Source organism: Siphateles boraxobius, unplaced genomic scaffold (genome assembly GCF_051911475.1).
Source record: "Siphateles boraxobius isolate OS27281-9 unplaced genomic scaffold, OSU_SipBor_1 1, whole genome shotgun sequence".
Classification (NCBI taxonomy): Eukaryota; Metazoa; Chordata; class Actinopteri; order Cypriniformes; family Leuciscidae; genus Siphateles; species Siphateles boraxobius.
The window spans coordinates 16,713,503-16,733,467 of record NW_027508699.1 but is presented as its reverse complement, the minus strand read 5'-3'; the positions used below and the strand labels follow the sequence as shown (position 1 = coordinate 16,733,467).

Genomic DNA, 19,965 nt, shown 5'->3' with positions numbered 1-19,965 from the left:
GGTTAATTTCTTCGGATCAAAAATAATTATCCCGGAGGATCAGTGAGATGCACTAACAAGGAGATGGAGAGCACAAACAATTAGCACAGTTGGGATGAATCACTATTCCTATTATCTTTGAATTCTAGTCAATTGCTTTGATTGACTGTATAATAGTGTTGTGTTGAGTAACAGCCTCTGTTGTCATTTGAAATTCACCTCATTATTCCCATAGAGGTGAAGTATGAAGAAAAAAGTAAAAGAGAAAAGTAAAAAGTTGACAAAATTTAAAAGTTTTAATATTTTTTTTAAATGTAATTGATTCCTGTGATGACAAACCTGAATTTTCAGCAACATTATTAATGATCCTTCAGAAATCTTTCTGATATGCTGATTTGCTGCTCAAAAGTCATATATAATTATATGTTGAAATCAATTGTCGTGCTTAATATTTTTAAGGAAAAAAGATTCTTTGATGAACAGAAAGTTCAAAAGAACAGAATTAATTTAAAATAAAAATATTTTGTAACATTATAAATTCATTTACTTTCACTTTTGATCAGTTTAAAGAATCCTTGCTGAATAAAGTATTAATTAAAATATTATTGATCCCAAACCTTTAAATGGTAGGGTATTAGTAAAGAAGCTGAAAAATGTAAACCCTGATTATTACAATATTTCTGTTTCAATATTTGCAACAATGGCTTAACCAATGACATGCACTTGGAATCTATATGTCCAAAAAGTGTCTTTTTGTTTGAAAGTGATGGAATCAATCAGCCATGTTTAGAGCAACATAATTAAATCCAGATTTAAAAAATGGCAATTGCTCTCCTTGCTCAAATATCCTGCCTCACAGTCTTAGAGGATATTTAATAGTCGAGCTTTGTGTATATTAAACAATATGAATGCAGCAGATTAATGTAAAGATGAAAACTGCACCTGTAGTCCGACGGGACCGGGAAGACCTGGGAAACCACGGGGCCCCTCATCTCCCTTCTGCCCAAACATACCCTGCTGACCTCTGGGTCCGGGCTCACCGTCACTTCCCTACATAAGAAAAACAGTCAGACAAATGATAACTCACTGACAGTTAACATCTGAAACAACTTTCTGACCCAAGAATGTCTTTCAAACTCTACTGTACGGCGCAGACAAGCATGAAAATTAGATCTACCCCCTGAGACATCAAAAGTCAAGCTTGAAAAGATGTGCCATTCAGAGTAACGCCCAGAGGAATTATGAAGGGTGAGAATGTGCTGCCCTCATTTCTGATGCCACTTGATCTACAGGGTCAGTGGAAGGGGAAGTTATTAAAGAGATGTGAGGTTAGATGTCTGAATGGCAAGTCACTGCAGGATATTGTATGTATGTATTTGTTTAGGAGACAATTGAGGATGTTGTATCCTGGTGTATTTGTTTAGGAGACAATTGAGGAAATGCAATATTGATTAAATATTTTGTAAAACAAAAAGTATATATATAATTATAATTATCAATGGTTGTATTTAACCTGTCAATTAAACATAAAAATTTATTAAGCAAAACATCTTTAAAAAATTTACTCAAAATGCACTAATCGTATATTAAATGTTTTATTCACAATAATGTTTTTACATTTTTTTCATTTGAGGGCTTTTTATTTAATTGATTGATATAAGCGAAAGACAAAAAAGAGGGGAAACCAGGCACTCCCTCCTTAAATGTTTCTTAACATAAATACAAATTATTAATAATAACAATAACATTACATAACAGAAATAAAATTACAACACTAATATTTATGGCTGTCACAATTTATCTGCTTTCAAATGTTAAACCATAGAGCTTTTATTTTGGAAACCACTGGAAGACCTTAAAGCTTGTCTTTTGTTGACAACAGATTTATAAGCAATTCTCATTACAAATCTAAGAAGATGGTTGGCATGTTGCAGAGAGAAGCATATACAGCAAAACGAGTTGCTCTAAGAAACTGAAAACATTTGATTGTGAGCTCCTTGTGTGTATAAAAGAAAACAGTGCTGCGTTTCACTCTGAAACATGCAGCGCATCTGACTATATACAGTACTTGTATAATTAAATAGCAGCCTTTACATTTTGATAAATCGCACTGACTGCCAAGTAAAGCCGCATCGTATACTCGCCAACACAATTTTTCTTTTCTTGCATTTGGCGCTTGTCAAATGTTCATTCTGGACTGAAATGCCAAGGGTTTCCCACACACCACAAATAGCTGTCATTGCTGTCATTTTGCAATTTGTGTAGCAATTGTTTAAGGCCATTTCGCATTTCACTTGAGAAAACACAGAATTCGTGTGGAAATCACATACCTGCATATAATTAATTTTTTTAATGTACAGTTCTAACAAAAACTTATGCATAGAAAGAATCCTTGTTCCATCAAATATTGCTCAAATTTAAGTGACTAAGATCTTTAGCAGCATTAACATCATTAAGTCATATAACAGATTTAACATCTCATTTGTTTCCGAATTTGTAAGATCCTATTCAGTTAAGCAGAATAGTTTCCAAGAATGTTCTTCACATAACTGCACAGAATAGGTGTAATTATCTGCTTTTATAGAGCTAATGTATCAAGGAAACGGAGAGGCCCAGCTGGGAGTGTTCAGCTTGAGTCATAAACTTTAAACATTCAACTGTGTGCCACCTGGCCCTGACTACTTACTCACACTGCTGCTTTATCAACTCAGCAGGCTGTCTGACAGAGGCAAAACTGAGCAAATGTGAGTAGTTAGTCATTTAAGACACTTAGACAAAAAAGTTAGACACTTTTATTCAAAGCAACTTAAAAGTGTACTTAATACAGGGAAAATCTCCCTGGAGTAATGTGGACCAGGGTCAAACAATTAGGATGGCCCAATGTGAGAATATTTTTGTCCAGTTGACATAACTGTCACCCTCCCTATAAGGCCAATTGTTACAATGTTGCAAGTGTTTTAATGACTTGCAAACACAAAACATTGGATTAAACAAATCACCCTTTGCCAGATTTAAACCTTGATACTTATATAAGTGATACTTGATAAATATATACATGTATATTTATTAAGTTAGGCTACTTTATATGTGTGAAATCATAGCAGTAACAAAGACCTTTTGAAGATTAAAAAGAGGTAAACATTTGGATTTTATCCCATATGGCAGAAATTAACGGTTGTAAGTACTCACAGCAGGACCTGGAGCTCCAACTACACCCTGAGGACCTCCTGGGCCTGGCGGACCCTACAGCAACAGACAGTCAGGGCAAAGATAAGGACAGGCTATAAAGAATCTATATACAGGTATTAAATGTTCATTCAAAGATAATAATTAAAAAAAAAAGGGTTGATTTTCCATCCAAGTGCATAAATAATAGTAAGTGTATAATTAATGCAACTAATACATAAGAAATAAAATATGGTCACACTTTATATAAAGTCTATTTAACTACATTGACAGTCCATGCAACTACCAATTTGATGCTTCAAATAGTTAATAAAGAGATCATAAAAATAATCCATATGAATCGAGCGGTTTAGTCCAAATTTTCTGAAGAGACATGATGATGAACAGATTTAATTAAGGCTTTTATTTACATATAAACGTTAATCAACTCACACATCAGTAATAACAGAAGGAAGCTCGAGGCTGTTCGCTTGACGTGCGAGAACCAATGAGGTTCACACATTTGAGCTTCCGCAAAATCCAAAGAGGTTCATTCTCATGTTATGCAGCACGTTTGAGCTTCCACAAGAACCAATGAGGTTTATTCTGGTGATTCTCTGCACGTTTGAGCTTCCGCAAAAAACAAAAATGTTAATTCTCGTGTTACGCAGCAGGTTTGAGCTTCCACAAGAACCAATGAGGTTCATTCTTGTGTTACGCAGCACATTTGAGCTTCCACAAGAACCAATGAGGTTCATTCTCGTGTTACGCAGCACGTTTGAGCTTCGGCAAGAACCACTGAGATTCATTCTCGTGATTCCCAGCATATTTAAGCTTCTGCAAAAACCAAAGAGGTTCCTTCTCATATTATGTAGCATGTTTGTTGAGCTTCCACAAGAACCAATGAGGTTCAGTCTCATGTTACGCAGCACGTTTGAGATTCCACAAGAACCAATGAAGTCCATTCTTGTGTTACGCAGCAAGTTTGAGCTTCAGCATGAACCAATGAGGTTCTTTCCCGAGTAATGCAGCACGTTTGAGCTTCCGCAAGATCCAATTAGGTCAATTCTCGGCTAACGTTAACTGAACATTTGTATTTTTATTAACATTAACAAAGATTGATAAATACTGTAACAAATGTATTGCTCAGTGTAATCAAATATGTTTTATTTTTATTTAAATGTTTTATTTATTATCCCCAAATACAAATAAAATATAAATAAAGATAATTTTTATAAATAGTTTGAATATTGTTCAACTTACATATTCGCCCTTGTCACCTTTGCTTCCCTTTTGACCAGGCTCTCCAACTTCTCCCTGAAAAAAATAGATGAGAATGTTTTTTGAAGATCGAGTAGCTGACGCTTTGTTTAAAACTTTTCCCTTGTTGCCTGGTCATCAAAAAAAATTATCAACGTCAATTCAGTCTCAATGGCAGAGTAAACTTTGCTCCAGAGATTTTAATTTAACAGTAAAACCAAGACTTTGGGGTGTGTTTGCAATTAATTGATTACTTGGCCCCTCCAACACCATTTCTGCCACAGGCGGAAATAATAATGTAGCTTGGGACGTGACAGGGGTCTAAAAAAGCCCCGTTCTACATTTAACAGGGCGATAATAGATTCTTGAATACATTAGCCTCAGAACACATTTGTTTACTTGGTTTATGTGCATGTGTGTAGAAGTGTGTGTGTGTGCTTCTTGATTTTACTGGTTTCAACATTTCAGTATAGTAATGATTTTGTGTCTCGTTTGATTATAGTGATGGATAAGTCAAAACTCTAACGGCAGCATCACTAATGGTGTGCAGATGTGAGATGGGCATCATGTCTATGTATTAAAATGTCATGCTGTGAAGTTTGGAATAAAGTGCTGCACCTTGTCACCGTCCTCTCCAGGTGGACCCTGAGGTCCGGCTGGGCCAGGGAGACCGACTGGACCTTGGATGCCATCCCGACCGGCAGGACCAGCAGGTCCTTTCTCACCCTGAGTGAAGTTAAGAAATAACATTTTACATTGATGACTCAATATGCAGATTAATATGCACCTCTCTGCATTACGCTCTATGAGGAATACTTTAATCCAATTAAAACAGGGAGTCTGAGCAAACAAAGCTAATGGCAGATCCACCGCAATTAATTAACAGCATTTATGCACTATGCAGAAGAGTATGTTCGGTAATTATTATAGAACCTTTCAGTCAACTCATTGATTTCAGCTTTAACTGAATCAAGTTTTTGTTTGGATGCTGCATGAAACTCGCTAAGCTATCTCTGGTAGATGTGTTTATTGAAAAGATTAATTTTAATGAGCTAAAACTCTTTCCCTCTTGCCCATGTTATTTCCCACAGGAATCTCTAGACATTAGTGCTTCGCTTCCACACATCTGATAAAAGCACAGTTGCTATTTTACTTTCTTCAGGGTGAAATCAGGTAAAGTATGTCCGATTATGCTATGCTCGTCAACAAGTGAGATGGACCAATTTCCCTGTTCAATTTAATAATTATGCTTACTTATTGAGACAATGTACAAGCTAAAAATGGCATTTTATTAATCTCCTAACAATCCTCACTCACCGGACCACCCTTCTCTCCAGCAGGCCCCGGGGGTCCCTGAGGGCCATTGCGTCCTGTTAGACCAATGGGTCCTCCTGGTCCAGCTGCTCCTCTCTCTCCTGGTGACCCCTGTAACACACATATCCTATTAAATCTGACTGCATCCCAAATGGTTGATTAAAATACTTATAATTTACAGGAAAGTAAGTTCTGATTTTCCCTTTTTCAAGATAGTGTTTTTTAAAGATTTTAATTTAATTTTGTAAAATCCAAATAAGCTTTACAGAACTTTACTGGAAAGTGTTTAAACAATGTTTTTCATACTTGTTCAATGAACCATAAACAATTTTTGCACATGTGCCTGTGGAACAGTCCTTAAGACGTTAACAGTTTGCAGGCGGAAGACAATTATTGTCACAGTTCCAATAATTGGGACACTATGAGAAAGGAGACAGGAAGGACAGAGGATCGTCCTCACAGTTCTTGACATTGACCCTTCCTCTGTTTAGGGACTCATTTCATTTCTGTTTGTCAAATGTTTTTGAAATTTGTTCAGTTCATGTCTCAGTTATGTCTTTTTATGTTCATACAAATATTTACACTTTAAGACATTTGCTGGGGGGAAAAAAGCCATTGAAACCATGTTGGGACAATGTTTCTTATACATTAAGGGTATGCAGTATATTTTATAACAAAAAAAACAAACAAAAAAAAATCTATAAAATCTATTTCCAATTGTTCCATGTCTGTGGGAACCCTGTTATTCAGTAGCTTGTTTTGGCTCTGAAGAACATGTTCCCATGCAGATCCATTTGCTGCACTGAACAATACAAGGCACATTTGCATTTGCGTATCACATCAAATATATCTCTTTCTTTGAGAGTGTGAACAGGTCTTTTATAGTTTATATGAGAGCGAGCTCTGGTTCAAAACCTACAAGTAGCATGTCTTTTTCAGAAATAGTCCATTAGTGCATCTATTAGCACTGAAGGATTAGAACTAAAGACAGCTCTCAGAGCGAAGGCTTTATCCACTTTTTACTTTAGGACCTCCGGTTGCTTTCACATGCATGCACATACTTACAGAAACACATGCTAAAACTTATACACAACATTAACCATCAGTGTTAATGCTTCCAAATATAGTGAGGGGTCAAGGTCACTGGACACCAAACTGCACAACATGCAGTGCACATGGTCTCAATTAGTGGTTCTCAACATATTTTCCTTATACCTTGAAAAATTGTGGGAGGACACATCTAAATCATTATTTTTTTTGCTAACACTTTATTTAAAGCCTTTATGTATAATGCATTATAAAGGTATACAGGCATACATTTTTCCATAAATAATAATAATAATAATAATAATAATAATAATAATAATAATAATAATAATAATAATAATAATAATATATATAAATAAATAATAAAATAGCAAATAAAATAAAATATCACTGAGCCATCAGTGGAGAACCACTGATCTAAATGATCAAGACTGACTCACTTCTCATCTAATACACCACCCAACAAACACACTCCAGAAAAACATCTTGGAAGACACACAGTGCAAACTGACTAAACCCTTTGTTAGGAACTTCTCATAAGTTGTGCAGGTGACTCAATTCAGGCACCTGCGGGAGGTCTATTTAGGCAAATAAGATTGCTGATTGGTGTGGGTGGGCCACTGACTCAAAATCCTACTGATTTCAGAGATTTTTCTTGCTGGGCTGCACAGATGCCTTTTATACACGAGAGACAATGAAGCCCTACACCAATCTTCCTCAAGCTGAAAGGGGCTTCACATAGAGCACAGCTGAAGCTTTGACGGTTTTAAGCTGTACTGCTGCGCCTTCACTGCACTATGAGAGAAGACAGACAGCAGTTACTTTAAGGGGAGGATCTTATTGCTATACAGAATGCAGTTTCTATTTTATTCTACATTCTATATGATTATATGGTTGTCACCATACCAAAATTCAAGAAATCAATAGCAAAAACAGAATGATTCTCGATCCCGCGTTCAAAACCATAGAAATACTCAATTGTAACTATCGAACACAGTTCTTTAATTGACTAAAACCTAAAATATTATTTAATTGTTAAAGTATAAACGTCAAGTAAAAACAACCATGTAATACTTTAAAATAATTCAATACATTTAGTAATTTTTTTTTTAAATTAAAATCACTTACTATATATTAAAGCTCCAGTAGGTAGCTTTTGTAAACAAATATTTGTTAAAACTGTCATTATGTCCTGACAGTAGAATATCAGACAGATAATCTGTGAAAAAATCAAGCTCCTCTGGCTCCTCCCTGTGGTCCTATAGCCATTTGCAGAAATACACCGCTCCCGGTCAGAAACAACCAATCAGAGCCAGGAGGAATGTCTTAGCAGTGTCAATCACGCTCGTGTACGCGCTGATCACCCCTCTCTTGCACAGCGCGAGCGCGTACCGTCATTCGTGACTCTTCTGTTCGAACTCGTTCATCCAAATGAACGAATCTTTTTTCGAGTCATTTCGTTCATTCAACGAACGAAATGAATTGAAAAAAGATTTGTTTATTTTGAACGAGTCTTTTTCAGAGTCATTTCGTTCATTCAACAAACGAAATGACTCGAAAAAAGATTTGTTCATTTTGATGAACGAGTTCGAACAGGATCACGAACGTGCATCACAGAGCAGAGCAAGGCGAGCATTTGTGCTTATAAAACTTAAAGTTTTTTATTTATTTTTGAAATGACCGATCGTTTCACTAGATAATACCCTTATTCATTGTCTGGTATCGTTTAAAGCCCTTTGAAGCTGCACTGAAACTGTTATTTGGTCCTTGAAACGTTTGTGTCCTATTGAAGTCCATTATATGGAGAAAAAGCCAGGAATGTTTTTATGAAAAACCTTAATTTCTTTTCGACTGAAGAAAGACATGGACATCTTGGGTGACATGGGGGTGAGTAAATTAACAGCAAAAGTTTTTTTAAAAGTGAACTAATCCTTTAAGCTTAATCTTTAATCTTACCAGCTATTTATATCTTATAGAAAGAGTGCAACGTTAAATATGTTAATACATAATGATTTGAGGACCAAGTTTATAGTCAAAGTATGGGCAGGCCATAGTCAATGTAAAGCATATTGTGGATGTTTCGTCCCTATTAGTGAATGTTCCATAACTGTTTATAATCCACCGTCATCGGTGGTCCTGCTTACTAGCCTGCGCGTTCACGGCAGGCTCCGCTGTGGGGGAGGAGCTGTGGAGGGAGGGCTGTAGCGCAGCAGAGAGCAAGGGGGTTGGACCCTAAGTTGTGCTTGTTCAAATTTTCAGGCTAAGTCAACATTTTCTCAAAACTCCCTACTGCTGCTTTAAATGAAGGATATATATATTTATATATATATATATATATATATATGTATGTGTATATATATATATATATATATATATATATGTATATATATATATATATAAACACTTAATATCATATTTTAAATATTATTATTATTATTAATAATAATAAATTAATCATATAAAATATTTCTCAATTAGGTTCCTTGCAATTTTAACAAAGGCATATTTTTTTCCGCTTTCCTTCTCAAATATCTATTTCATTATACAATAACAACATTGTATACAGCAACAGATATTAGGCTTGGGTTGCATTTACACTGCAAGGCTTAAAACATAGGTCCAATATTCTAACACTAAATATGTATTATAAGGGTTTCATTAATATCCTGCCAAGATGGCCATTTTGACCGACGTGCATTTGATTGCTTTCATGCGTACAGTAGCCGCATTATTATGAGTGCACTTCACAGAGAGCACACAGACACACACAGACACAGACACAGACACACACACACACACACACACACACACACACACACACACACACACACACACACACACACACACACACACACACACACACACAAATACAGTATACCCGGTACATTTGGCATCCCTTATGACTACAGGTTTGAATCTCTGAGCATAACTCCTTTATGATTCAAATGCAATCACTGACGTAGTGACGGACTCACTGATTAGGCCTGACTCATTCAGTGTGATCAGACTGTGTGGGATCAGATCACGCACACACCAATGTGCCAACATTACTGGTCATTAAATTCACCACCTGCTGACTGTGCCTGGTCCAGAATTTGCCTGATGTCACATTACTAATAGAGGCAAAGCTTGCAGATTGATCGTTTGCAGTGACAGAGTTTCCATGGTAACACAGGTACTTACAATGGGGCCGGGTGGACCCTGCGGACCCTCGCCTCCCTTCAGACCAGATGGACCCTGTGAAAGAGCAAGAGATAGAGAGAGAGAGAGGTTTAATTCTCTAATGAGATCTGTGCTTCAGAATCTGTCAAAGTGGCATCTGAGTCTCTGCATGTGTGCTTGAATGTGTTTGTGCCAGTATATGGCAGCTGTTTGTACTATATGTATACAAGAAATACAGCCCAGAGTGTTTATTAAACTGGCAATCTCCCTATTTCCTACAACAGAAACCCAGCGCTGGCAGTGCATTGTCATGTGACACCAAGGACACGTCAATCTCCTCCCATCAAGCCATAATCTGAGTCATGAAAAACATATGAACCAGCTAAAAGTAAACATCAAAACTTTTGTTTATTGAAATCATCCTGGCTTTGGGTTTCAAATGTGACTTTCAGCAACACTTGATTCATGAAATATTTAACTAATGGAGATTGAAATTCATCAAGTAGGCAGATGCTATTACTTAATCTAAAAACAAAACTTTGATTATATTCAGTCATACAGTCTAAATACTCTTAATGAAGAAAAACAAGTATGGAGATTTCCAAAGTCCCCATGACATACACTTCATTTGAGTTGCCCAATTGTGGCAGTTTGTTATGCAGACAGTAATTTACAGGCCCACAGAGCACTACATCATATAATAAATATGTCAAACTGAATGTCAGAAACTGACTGAAAGTGAGATAGAGGTTAGCATTTTTCTTTAGGACAGTGCAATATATCATTATAACACATGATGCACTTTTAGTGTCCTGAAGCAGCCGGGAAACATTAAATTCTGACTAGATGTTTGAAACACTTTAAACATGAACTCTTTTTGTCTAAAACGCATACAGTATGCAACAAGAGATTATGTTGGTTCACAAGAATTTCTTTTCAATATTTTTTTGGCCCGAAAGTCAATATGAAATCAAAATCACACTTTTACATATTACTGGCTTTATTGTGTACTGCAATACAGTGGGATTTCTTTCTATGCAAGATGTGTTTCAAAAGCTTACTGAATGTCTTAACGCATGTTAAATATGTCAGTTAATCTTCACAAGCCTCGGTCTTATAGTTAGGACTGTACCCTTTCCTGAGGCATTCGTCCAGTGTGAGCATTTGCATGAACAGCAGGCGGTTAAGCAGCTAATGGCCATTTGGTGGGGCACATGACATTAACTTGTTTGTTCTTACCGCTGCGCCAGGAAGCCCCCTTTGTCCTGGGAACCCTTTCAATCCGGCAGGACCAGGTTTCCCAGAACCCCCCTGAGGACCTGGATCACCCTTCAAGGAGAGAGACGATGAGATTTAGTCCTCTAACTTAAAAACACCAACCTCCACAGCATTATCTGCCAGCTACACATTATGAAATTGGACAGAAAATTATGTGAATTCTCTCCAACTATTAGCCTTGAATGATCTGAAGTAAACGTGTTTAGCACACCATACCTTTCCACCTTCTTTGCCAGCAGCTCCGGGAAGACCTTGCTCTCCAGGGGGCCCTGGCGATCCAGGATGTCCTCTCTCTCCAACAGGACCAGTTTCTCCTGTAGAGCCCTTTCAAATTCCAATTTAAACAGGTTTTTAATTAAACTTCTGGCTAACTTCAGGAGATGTTTTATCAGGGAAATGTGTTGGTATTTTTTCCTTCTTATATAGAACAATAACTGTTCAAACTCACCTGTGGGCCAACAACACCTCCAGGTCCAGGAGGTCCAGTTTTTCCTTGAAAACCCTGTGGTGAGAATAAACATTGTCATTGTGAGAGATTACATGCAATTTATTCTAGTTATCACATGTGTGTGGAAGTAATCTTAGAGCAAAGAAAAATCTGATTGATTGTAAACTATGTAAATATCACTAAACTGTACAAATCCAGCCTGTCTTTTACCCTAAATCAGTGAAAGAGAAGTGCAGTATTGTCATCTTGAAAATCACAAAGGAGAGACATTCAATATAAAACGAGTTCCTCTTTTTAGCAGTCCATCTCTCTGACATTCTTAATTAGAAACAGAGACATGGATAGACCTGAAGAGTATCACACCTTGACACTGTCCACATAAAGACTGTCCACAACATTTCTTCCTCTTTAATCCAGAGACAGAAGACACTTATAAAGATAAAATGATACTCACAGTCTCTCCTCGCTGTCCAGGGTGACCGGGCAATCCGTCCTTTCCAGCAGGCCCCTGAGGGTTTTACAAAATTGAAACCGATTAATTGAGATTAAAACATGAATTATTATATAATAGACTTATAGACACGTGGTTATCATTCTTTCATGTTTGTGGTTTAATAGTTACAGTTAGGCATGTTATTTGAGCTAACGTATAGACAATCTAGCTCTGTCGTCTCACAGCAAGGAGGTCCCTGGTTTGATTCCTGGGTTTGCATGTGTCCACTCCGGTTTCACCCACAATTCAAAAACATGCAGTATAGGTGAATTGGAGATGCTAAATTGTCCATAGGTTTGAATGCGTTTGTGTGTGTGAGTCCCAAGCCATGTAATGGGAGGGTAGAGGAAAGTCCTGGCAACCTACCCCAGAAAAAATATTGCCAAGAAAATTCATGGACAGTCTCTCCCGTTTGGCAAGAGACGGCCCACTTAATCACAAAGAGTCGGATACGACTGAAATGGTTAATGAATGGATTAATTGGATGAATGGAAAGGAATAGACAGCTTAATGTATGGAAACCCATTTCGACCACATGAGAAAAAACAAAAGCAATGTTTTAGTAAACCATAACTATGATATAAATTCATAATTATGGCATAAAAGTTGAAATTATGAGACCAGTCATAATTATGAGATAAAAAGTCAAGATTATGAGATAAAAAGTCATAATTAGGACCCTAAAAGTCATAATTATAATTTCAAATTGTCATAATTAAGATTTCTTGTCATAATTAGGCCTTCTAATGCCATAACTATGACATAAATAGTCAGTTATGTGAATAAATGATGTGAAGTGGCAGAAATGGACTTCCACACTAATGTGAGTCAAAGAGAAGACTAACTTGGATTTGAATAACTCAAAAGCATATGAAATTGACGAAACTACATACAGGTGGGCCTTTAGGGCCTGGCAATCCAACAGGGCCCTGAGGTCCTTGGGGTCCCTAAAACATGGGGGAAAAAAATTAAGGGAGATGTAAAGGTTGATTAATACAACTGAACTGGAGAAATAATTCAACCATCACTTACTCTCTCTCCTGGGCCACCTGATGGTCCATCATTTCCTGATGTTCCCTAAAACAGAAACAAAGCTGCCTGTTACAAGAAAACATTCGCAGATAGCATTGACTATTTGAGTTAGCTGAATAAGGATTGGTGAAGCCCTACCTTTGGTCCAGGTTTTCCTGTTGGACCTCTTGCACCTCTTCCGCCACGGGGACCCTGAGATCAAGTGTTATTAGCGATAAGTCTTATGCATTATTAGTGTATGTGGAAAAAAGTTTTATTTTCTACTGAAAAGATTCAAACTTGTTCATTTACGTACAGTTGGACCTCTTTGTCCTCTTGGACCTGCTTTACCAGCAATACCCTAAAAAACAAAACCAACCTTTAAAATTACACCCTTAACATTACAATCAGGGCCTAAAACTAACTTTTTGCCACACCGGCCATATATTTTTTTTTTTGTTACCAGCCATGAAACTGTTTTTGCAAAAACCGGCAGTAATGACACGAAAATTTTAGACTCCAGTGAAAATTTACAATTCTCTCTTCTAATTTCGATATCACAGCTAAAACTGCTAGCCTAACTAATATACATTCAAATCATTATTAAAGACAAGTAAATACATTTAAATAAAACATTAACAAATAATCAAATTACAAGCAAAAGCACAAATAAGTATTTTTATTTAGTTTTTTACAATATAAAAAAATACACAAATGAAATAAACAGTGCTTTTCTTGGTTTTTAAGGTACGTCTGACAGTAGTTTTCAGGTACAGAAATGTAATAAAGTAAGCAAATGTAAAATAACACTGCATAGTCTTCACTGTATAAATTAAAACATTATTATTAATTAATCCTTATTTAAGTTACAAAAGATATTCAGTCAAGAGCAGTGAGTGATTTTTTCTTTGCTCTTTGTTGTTTGATTAACATTAAAAACACAGACAGCAGCAGGCATATTAGGCTGCTGTCACTTTAAGAGCAAATGCACGGATCTAATGTACTGATACACATGCGCTTACTTTCTCAACTGTTTACGTTCACTTAATACATAACCAACTGTGTTTACAATGATACTTGCTTTTTTCACATCTTTCTGTATGAATTTGTACACTCAAGTGCAGGAAGACGTAAAGAGAGCTCAGTTCAGTATTCACACGCTGTCTGAGACGAGGCTTTCTGGGCGAGCACTTCGGATGGGTTGCGCACCCAAAACTTTCCAAACAGTGCACGAGTAACGAAAATGAGCTCCCTTTCGATTCTTTTTTAATATTGTCAAGTCTTTCGTGACGATGCAGCGCTGGCCTGTCAACTGTCCCCAGTGTTGTTTAAGTTCATGCATTGTTTGAATTCATTCAAATGAATATCATTAAAATGTTACTGGTGTTCTGCCGAATAATGCTACCAATCAGATTGTGCCACCAGCAATATATTTTTCATTGTTTTAAGGGTAGGTTTAGGCTAGGGCTAAGTATGGACATTATTAAAGCCTCAAACCACATGAATATGATGCTGGTAGCACAATCTGATAGGTAGCATTTATCACCGGCCAACTGGCGAGTGACACCGTTTCATATAAAAGCATTTGACACTAAGGTGAGTGTATGTTTTTGGCCCTGGTTGCAATAACTGTGAGTTTTAGGACTAGTCAACTTCTGGTATAGGTTGTTTGTAATCAGAACCAGAGAACTACGATAGAAATGGCTCTAGGCTGTAGCACCCTAAAAGAAATCTCATTTTATAATAAAATAAAAAAGCCCTTATACGTACCCTTCCTCCCTTCTCACCATTGGCTCCAGGGAAGCCAGAGAAACCAGTAGAGCCCTGTAGATGGAAACAGATTATTAGGCACATTGAGGGGAGTAGTTTTCAGCTACACAGCGTATATGACACACTTATTTCACTTCAAAAGTATCCAATTTTCGTCCCAACCTTTTAAACAAGCCATAAAACTTTAGTCGTAGAGCAAAAGTAAAGCTGTGTTGACACAGAGGATGTCCTTGAGGAATAATTTAACAACATTACTGCTAATGCTAACATTTGTGAGTGATACTCAGAGGGCTAGCTTTTGGAGTTGATAAACATAGCAGAGCGTGCTTGTTAGCACAAGGACAGGAGAAATTGAAGATCAAATTATTTTGGCAGGGAAAGAAGAGGAAGCGGTCCATGCACAATGGGAACGCATCAGTAATTTACTCCACAGGATGGTCGCCTGCACAAGATAATGGAGCAGATCAAACAGACAATTGCAAATACACACACAAAACAATGGAAAACAGAGGTGGACCAACAGCAATGTCCCATCCTCACTGAAAGTCAATGCTAATAACAATGCTCCAGCTCCACTCTGCGTTTTGCATTTTCTAAATTATGGATTATTTAAGATTTCTGATATATCATTTTTAAAGTGCCCCCTTTATGCTTTTTCGAATATTACCTTTCATGTAATGTGTAATATGGCTGTTTGTGAATGTAAAAGGTCTGCAAAGTTTCAAAGATCAAAGTGCACGATAAATGGATGTATTGTCTCCCACAAGAAAGAATCGATTCTGAACTGCCTAAAACGAGTTGTCAGTAATTCCAGTCTCACTTCCCGCACGAACCTACGTAGGTTTGTAACACATTTGCATAATGCCAGTCTATGGTCTATATTGGCTGCCCTACTTTGACCCGCCCTCAAACACTGTATTTGTAGCTGAGGCCTGGTTCATGTTGCCGACATTTCAAGAAGACACTGTTTTCTGTGCTGCGAAAGCAAATACACTTTCTATGTACTTCCACAAATTGATATGTCAAAACCGACGCCATAGTTTCTATTCATATCACTGTGTAAAAAAAGTGCTGAGGAAGCCTCAGGAGCTGAAACTCAGATTTGGTAATGGTGGTTTAGTTCCCAACATGCACTGTAAGCGATAGACCAATCACAACAGACTGTGCTGTCTGACCAATCAGAGCAGAGTAGGCTCTTGGAAAGGAGGGGTTTAGAGAGACTGAATCTTTGAACAAACTGTTTTCAAAAACTGAGAAAAGAGATAATGCTACAATGCATATAATGAGAAAATTAAAGTGTTTTGACCTTGGATGCATGTTAACCTATTATAGGAAACTCCAAAACTAAATCAGAAACCTCTAAAATAATATAATGGGGGCACTTTAAATGAAAACAAAAAACAAAGAAACAGCACTTGGAAAGAAGTTGCATACTTCATCAAAATACTAATATTAGCCCATTAACATGTTATGATCATGATTATTTTTCAATAATTCCAAATCCAAATTCTGTAACAAAAATAAATAAATACAATTTAACACTTTTTATATATAATTATTAATGAAATTATATAATTATTATTAAAAATGAAGTATAAATATTACAGATATTATTATAAATATTATTAAATAATTAGTGTTTTAAAAAATTATTACTGTTTTAAAAAATAACTAAGTGAATGTTAGATGACGGAAAAGGTAATCTATATGTAAAAACAGAGGAAATGAGAAGAACATTTAAATATCTAAAATATGAACCAATATCAATAGATAGAAAACACATCAAAAGCAGACGATATGATACTGATATATTGCCATCCTTAATAGCAGTGAGAAAGAGAGAGAGAGAGAGAAAAAAAACCCACTGGACTCAAAAAACCAACTCATCACTACCAGGGAAAAAAAAACCTCCTCACATACTCTGAACAGAACCCTGAACAGGCCGAACATAACTTAAAAAAATGCTGTAGTGGAAAATGGAAACCCAGTGTCAAAATAGCTGACAAAGCAAGTTGTAGACTACTTCAAAATCACTTTCCATAACTTGTTATTCAAACAAAAACCAGGGAATTCAAGCTGTATGAGTGGACTAGCCTGTATACTGAATCAAATTATCGTTTTGTTGATGTTAGCAGGCTTAACTGACTGAATAAGCTGACAAATATCACAACACAAACTGTATCTGCACAGTCTTGGGCTGTTCACAGGCCTGCACTTATTGCATGCTGGGTGGCTGAGAGATAAAGCAGTCGGTGTCATGGAGAATGAGTTTATCCTATTAAATCTGTTAACACAGGCTATCAGAGAACAGCAGGCCTTGCATGTCAAATGCAGCGCTTGGACAAATATAAATAAAGCAGTACTGACAGTTGCACTGTTTAAGAGAGATGATAACTTTTGTTTCATTAAAGGTTAGTGTCTAATTGTTTGATTGCTTTTGTTTGTAAATAATGACCTAGAAATAGATACTTTTCGAAAAATAAAATAAAAATAATTTATGACAAGATGATAATAAAGCAAAAGGAGACTTGTCAGCACTAACCTTAGGACCTTGTCTTCCTGGGTAGCCAGGCAAACCTGGAACACCAAGTTTTCCCTAAAAACAAAAAATAAGAACACACTCTAGGTCTGCACATATTCATTTGGAGTTTTTAAACAATCATCAGGCCCTATACAGAAACATTAAAGCATTTCAGCACCCTGCACAAACAGCAAAAACGTATGGGACCTGCAATGGAGTATTTGGCTGCCCTATAAAACTGGTGTTCAGAATCAATTTAAGAGTTATGAGTTCAGTGTAATTTTAGGTTTTAATTCACACATAAATTAACAATCCCTGATAGACACTTAAGTGCCCCAAAAACACTAGTGTTGATTGTTCCAGGGCTGGTCATTTTAAGTACTTTACCATTATATTCAACATAATGAGTTTTAAACTGACCTTCTCTCCTGCCGGGCCCATAGGACCAGCCTCTCCGGAGGGACCTGATTTACCTTTGGGCCCCTCCGGTCCGTCTTCTCCTCTGGAGCCCAAAACACCAACCTCTCCCTGAACATCAGCAACAATGGACAAACATTACACTAGTTTCATAACAAACATAATGGGAAAAACTCAAACAAGTGATAAATGAGTGGTTATGAGTGCTGATTAAATGTACCTGAAATTAAATAAGCAAAGTTGTTACTCACCTTGTCACCCTTGAGGCCCATGTCACCCTTGAACCCAGGAAAACCATCTTCTCCCTGAAATCAATCGAACTTAAGTCATTTATGTAGAACATACAGACAGACAGACAGACAGACAGACAGACAGACAGATGGATAAATGGAAGATAGATAGATAGATAGATAGATAGATAGATAGATAGATAGATAGATAGATAGATAGATAGATAGATAGATAGATAGATAGATAGATAGATAGATAGATACAGTAGATCTGATAAACTGAATAAACTATTAAGAATCTTCTTTCAAAAACTATATAAGAACATAATGGCTAAATACTGGCATCTTGTGGCCATAGTGTAACTTGCTGGATCATGCTAGTTTAGACCGAGAAATCATATCTAAGATTGTCAGAATGTTAATTTAACAACCTGTTCTCTTGGACGTTTTCTTGAATTTTAAATGTTGAGCATAATATTACATATCAATAACAATATATTTTATAGACATAAAAGGCTTGATTCTTTCTAAATGAAACACTGACACTTGGTGGCCACTGTAAAGGATACAGCCAGAAGCAGATCAAATCACAACATTGTGTATATACTGTACAACAATAATTAGCACATATTGTATTATTACACATAGTAAGACAATTCTTCAATATTTTTTTCTCTGCTTACATCCAGTCACAGGTGATTTTGCATTACACCTGACTGATGGCATTTTGGTGCAGAAAGTCACTGAAATTGTCTTTTAGCTATTGTTCTGTCATCTGTGTGACTCATTTTAGGGGCTGAACCAAGAGCTCATTAGTGGAGACAGAGGACAGGGTAATTTGCTTACCTTCTCGCCTTTGCCGCCCTTCAAGCCACGAACGCCCTCCGCACCCTAAATGGACAGAACAATGAACAGAGGCTCTCATGGATAGACTAAGAGCACATAATGTTGATAATAAAGAAAAAGTGAGATGAAGAAAATCAAAGCCGTTTACCTTCACACCTCGGGGGCCGGGATAGCCAATGGACCCCTGAGGACCTGTGAGGCCCTATAAGGAAGAGAGTAAATATAATAACACTGAATCAATCTGGATTAATAGAGGTGAATTAGGTTTAAAACTTCTAAAGGGTTCACACATTAAGTGTTAATTAAAGAGACAGAGAAATGGCTTTCATTTTGTTACTGAACTTTTAGACAGCTGCAAAACAGGCTTTTAGTGGCTTTGCACTTGAAATGTGGTCAATAACTGGAACTCAGAGTGACAATTAATTTCGAGACAAACTAAAAATACACTCACAGCTGCTCCTTTCTCCCCGGGAGGACCCTCTTTCCCAGGATGACCCTGTGCAAGGATTACAAACAAAAATCTCCTGATGTTGGTATGTTTATTAATGGTGAAAAGAGTTAATGTAAGTTAATGAGTTTAATTATCTTGGCATAATATTGGACTCAAATCTCAGTTTTAAAATACATGTAAATAAAATGGTGAGGAATATATAACTTGGCAAATTTTACACAAATTAGACAATGTCTCTGTTGATGTAGCTAAGACTTCATGCAATCTACAATCCTTTTTTGCCTGTCTTACATGACATGTTGGGGTCAAGCTGGTGAAACTGTGATTAAACCCTTAAAATCTCTATATAAACAGACATTGGAAAATTTTAGATAAAAAACAAACCATTTTCATTATTGTAGGATCATAGAGAAACATTTTTTTTTTTTTTAACTTTGACAACTTTATACTTTTTTCAAGTTTGTGTATGATTTATAAAATTTTAAATGACTATGCTCCTTCTGTATTATGTGACTTTAGGAATTTTCGCTCTGAAAACTCTATGAGATCTACCAGATCATCACCCATGAGTAA

At 36.5% G+C, this 19,965-nt stretch overlaps 1 protein-coding gene across 1 annotated transcript in view; it reads right to left on the bottom strand.

The window, feature by feature from the left end:
• Window positions 1-19,965, bottom strand: part of col11a1b (collagen, type XI, alpha 1b) — a 117,076-nt gene that overhangs the window by 21,083 nt on the left and 76,028 nt on the right. The window contains exons 26-46 of the mRNA XM_077225351.1: window positions 19,393-19,437; window positions 19,090-19,143; window positions 18,942-18,986; window positions 18,117-18,170; window positions 17,869-17,976; window positions 17,470-17,523; window positions 14,928-14,981; window positions 13,474-13,518; window positions 13,317-13,370; window positions 13,179-13,223; window positions 13,040-13,093; window positions 12,108-12,161; window positions 11,654-11,707; window positions 11,422-11,529; window positions 11,167-11,256; window positions 9,949-10,002; window positions 5,722-5,829; window positions 5,023-5,130; window positions 4,408-4,461; window positions 3,169-3,222; window positions 922-1,029 (exon numbers count right to left, since the gene is read on the bottom strand). Of these exons, the coding sequence (XP_077081466.1) occupies window positions 922-1,029; window positions 3,169-3,222; window positions 4,408-4,461; window positions 5,023-5,130; window positions 5,722-5,829; window positions 9,949-10,002; window positions 11,167-11,256; window positions 11,422-11,529; window positions 11,654-11,707; window positions 12,108-12,161; window positions 13,040-13,093; window positions 13,179-13,223; window positions 13,317-13,370; window positions 13,474-13,518; window positions 14,928-14,981; window positions 17,470-17,523; window positions 17,869-17,976; window positions 18,117-18,170; window positions 18,942-18,986; window positions 19,090-19,143; window positions 19,393-19,437 (1,404 nt within the window). The remainder of the gene's footprint in view (window positions 1-921; window positions 1,030-3,168; window positions 3,223-4,407; window positions 4,462-5,022; window positions 5,131-5,721; window positions 5,830-9,948; window positions 10,003-11,166; window positions 11,257-11,421; window positions 11,530-11,653; window positions 11,708-12,107; window positions 12,162-13,039; window positions 13,094-13,178; window positions 13,224-13,316; window positions 13,371-13,473; window positions 13,519-14,927; window positions 14,982-17,469; window positions 17,524-17,868; window positions 17,977-18,116; window positions 18,171-18,941; window positions 18,987-19,089; window positions 19,144-19,392; window positions 19,438-19,965) is intronic.